Here is a 3,558-nt window from a genome sequence, read left to right on the forward strand (position 1 = left end):
TATATAATAGTAATTCAATAAATGACATTATATAGTGTCATTGTACTGTTTTTATTTATAAAAAAATAATTATTTTAATAATAATTTATTTTAAATAAAGTTGTTCTACACATTTATTTTATTATATTTTAGTATATAAATATGTTTTGTAGTCATTAGTCACTTATTTATAACAAATTAAATAATTTTAATAGTAATATAATTTAAATAATAAAGTGCATTGTATAGTCTCATTATAATGCACAGATTTGTATTATTGTAAATATATATATAATACTATTTCAATATCAATTATATAGTGTCATAAATATATATCACAGATCATGCACCCATTGTTGCATGAAGCGTTTTCAATTTTCCAATTATAATCTAAAATTTCTTAAAGTTTAAGGTAAACAAATTACAAAAATGCATGTCACACGAAAGTGCAAATTGCAATATATATACGTATATTATATATGCATATATATTTTTACATATACACATACTGTATACATACTACGGGGACGTATTAGCTACTACTATTAGGCTACGCTGTAAAAAAAATGATATGATTATATGTATACATTGCTTTACCTCATCAAAATAACTCAGCACTTTTGATCTTTTTTTGTGAGTTTTACACAGTAACGGAATACATTTAACGGCGTTACGTAATTGAAATTGTAATAATCGTAATAAAAATTGGTAACTGTAATTCGTTACAGTTACATCAAAAAACAAAGTAATCAGAATACAGTTACATTTTGTAAAAAAAAAAAAAAAAAAAAAAAAAAGAGAAAGAGAAAAAAAAGGGAATACCAACAGGATTACAATGGTTTCATTTAAAGCTAAATAATTTTTTACATGATAACGCTATATTAGGGTAGAGTGGGGGAAAACGTGACATTACTGTGAAACAAAACATAAATGTGACTAGAAGTGCCATCCCAGTTTTGAGTGACTACGGCAGGAGTTATTCACCAAATATTAAAATTGCTCTGCCTTCATAAATATTTAGATTTTTGACTGAAAATATTTTTGTACAAAGGGGGCGTTTTGCCAGTTTGGTTCATAGATCAACAGCGAAATGAACAGACTATAGTTTTTAATCTCTAAAAGTAAAAGGCAAGTAATGTATCACCATAGGCTATATTAATATTTATTTCAGGAATGTCCAAAATAGGTACATTTCTATGAGTAGGCTAAGCTAACTGTGCTAGCTAGCTGGCTAATGCTCACTTGAGGTAATTTTTTCATGTTTTGTTCAAATAATTTGATTTTACCCCGTAGTTATACTGCATTACGTGTAAAACAAAGGATTTGATAGACAGAAATATGTTATTATAGTAATTATGACAGAAAGAAACTATGCCCTCTGGGGGGCGTTTGTACTCCACAAGCTATGACTTAAAAAAAAAAAAAAAAATTTTTTTAAAGTATAATTATATTCCTAATAAATAACATATGCTCTAACATAACGTTTTCGTGTTTGGACATTTCACCGTTTTTTTTTTTAAAAGAGGAAAAAGGAAACAACATGGTTGTACAGCATAAATTATGAAGGACTCAAAATCCAACTTAGACATTTGCAGTTACGACTAATCAAGTTAGCAAAATTTAGTGTTTGTCAGTGATTTAAAATTCCATAGTTTGTACGATCGCAGTTTTGTGTACGTTTTCTAACGGAAAATGGGAAATGTAGAAATTAACACGAGAGTCTCCATTAAAAGTCTAATAAGCCCTGGAAAGATCACGGCCTTGATCAACGTGTGTTTTGAAATAGACTAATATGTAGATGCTGTGTAGACTTTTTAATGTTGTGTATAAACTATAATTATTTTCCCCTTGTACATGGTAAATAAATAAAAATAAAGAATAAAACCACCTGTAATACAATACTGTCCACTAGATGTCTGTATAGCCTTTTATATAATTTTATAAACGGGGCTAGTTGGTGAAACAAGACACGATTGCTTAATTTTAATAGCCTAGTTTATTTAAAATTCACATTAAATAAAAGTAATTGGATGATATTGCTGTTTACTTGACTTTATGACCTTGAAGTAATCCAAAAGTAATCAGATTACATTACTTTTATATTGTGGTGCATGGATTACGTTACTGAATACTTTTTTGTGAAGTAATTTGTATAACTGTAAATAATGGAAAAGCCTACATTTGAAAACTCATGTTTAAGTCAGTGTAATGTAGCCTGTTTTAAGTTGAAATGACTTAAACGTCCAAGTTGACAGTATTTTAGCAACTTTTTTTTAGAGTATACTACAACTAAGGTACTACTATTTAGTAGTAGTAAGAAAATCTGTTGTGTAAATGGATTTTAATGAAAGAAAAATGTTTTGCGTTGGCCGGGAATCGAACCCGGGTCAACTGCTTGGAAGGCAGCTATGCTCACCACTATACCACCAACGCTTGACGATCTTGAAGATCTAGCCATAAGCTTTAAACAAAAATGTACTAAGTATTCTAACATTATAAAGTACGTTTGAGTTGCTTTGTTAGTGTAATAACAGATAGCCACATATTTTACGATCTGTTTACTGGTATTAAACATAATTTTGTACATTTCCTTTTCAAATTCATTCAGTTAGCATTAGCCTGCTAGCTTCTGCCTTCAAAACACACTCACTTTCAAACAGCGCCTGTCCTTAGTCTGCAGATTTGCTCCCTCTCTAAAAAACAAACAACGGATCTTTGTGATTATCGGTGTCGTTATATTTATTTCTTTTAGAGTTTATCTGCTGGTATACGTGTGTCGTTTCGATCAGAGAATCGGTGAGTATCTCGTGGTTCATCAGAAGCTAAAAAGCTTTTTTACCTCAGACTCTCTATTCACCTCTGGGTCAGAAATGGATTTATTTGATGATCTTCCAGAACCTACATATGATCCAGGTGGGTTAATTAACACAAATAATATAATAATCATAATCTTGTATGCATTATAGGTGTTAAAGTGAGTGATTTGGACAATTGGACAGTTAAATGCTGATTGCACGAGCCTGGCTTCAGTATTACAACACAAATTTCTACAACAATAAAGTGCTAATTTAATTATTAAAAGGTTAAATTTATGTGCTTATCTTATATATTCGTGCAGACATGTGCTCACTTGACACTGCATATTATATTACTGCTAATATGTTTAGATGTGAGTGCATGCCTGTGTGTTTCAAATCATAGTGAGTCTACTTCACTAGTGAGGCCCAATTTTTTTGTCTTGGTAGGTAATAATAGCCTGTGTATTAATGCAGATGGATGGCTTTGGAAGTGATTCAACAAATTTATTTCTCTGTGAGATTAGGTTTATTCATGAAGTTTTGTTGAACGATTTCAGTTAAAGCCAAACAGCAGGATGAGGAACGAGGTGAGAAGAGGAAGAGAGACGTGAGCTCAGAGGAGACTGAAGTGGAAGACCAGAATCAAGAGGAAAAGAAAGTTTGTAAAGGTTTTCAGCTTTCGCACACATTGTGTTGTTGACAGAGAGTGTGTTCAGGATGTGTGCGAGTGTGTGTGTGTGTGTGTGTTCGACTGAGAGAGAGAAGATCTCCATCTCTTTCT

At 31.1% G+C, this 3,558-nt stretch overlaps 1 protein-coding gene across 2 annotated transcripts in view; it reads left to right on the forward strand.

Moving 5' to 3' along the window:
- Window positions 1-2,585: 2,585 nt before the first annotated feature.
- ilkap (integrin-linked kinase-associated serine/threonine phosphatase) overlaps window positions 2,586-3,558 on the forward strand; it is a 6,353-nt gene continuing 5,380 nt past the window's right edge. Inside the window, exons 1-2 of one of the 2 annotated variants that reach the window (XM_056256691.1) lie at window positions 2,586-2,892; window positions 3,335-3,445. In XM_056256691.1, coding sequence (XP_056112666.1) covers window positions 2,850-2,892; window positions 3,335-3,445 — 154 coding nt within the window. In that variant the 5' untranslated portion in view covers window positions 2,586-2,849. The remainder of the gene's footprint in view (window positions 2,893-3,334; window positions 3,446-3,558) is intronic. The other variant, XM_056256693.1, reaches the window with a different exon arrangement.

This window comes from Rhinichthys klamathensis, unplaced genomic scaffold, assembly GCF_029890125.1.
Source record: "Rhinichthys klamathensis goyatoka isolate OS25496 unplaced genomic scaffold, OSU_Roscu_1.1 h1tg000130l_1, whole genome shotgun sequence".
Classification (NCBI taxonomy): Eukaryota; Metazoa; Chordata; class Actinopteri; order Cypriniformes; family Leuciscidae; genus Rhinichthys; species Rhinichthys klamathensis.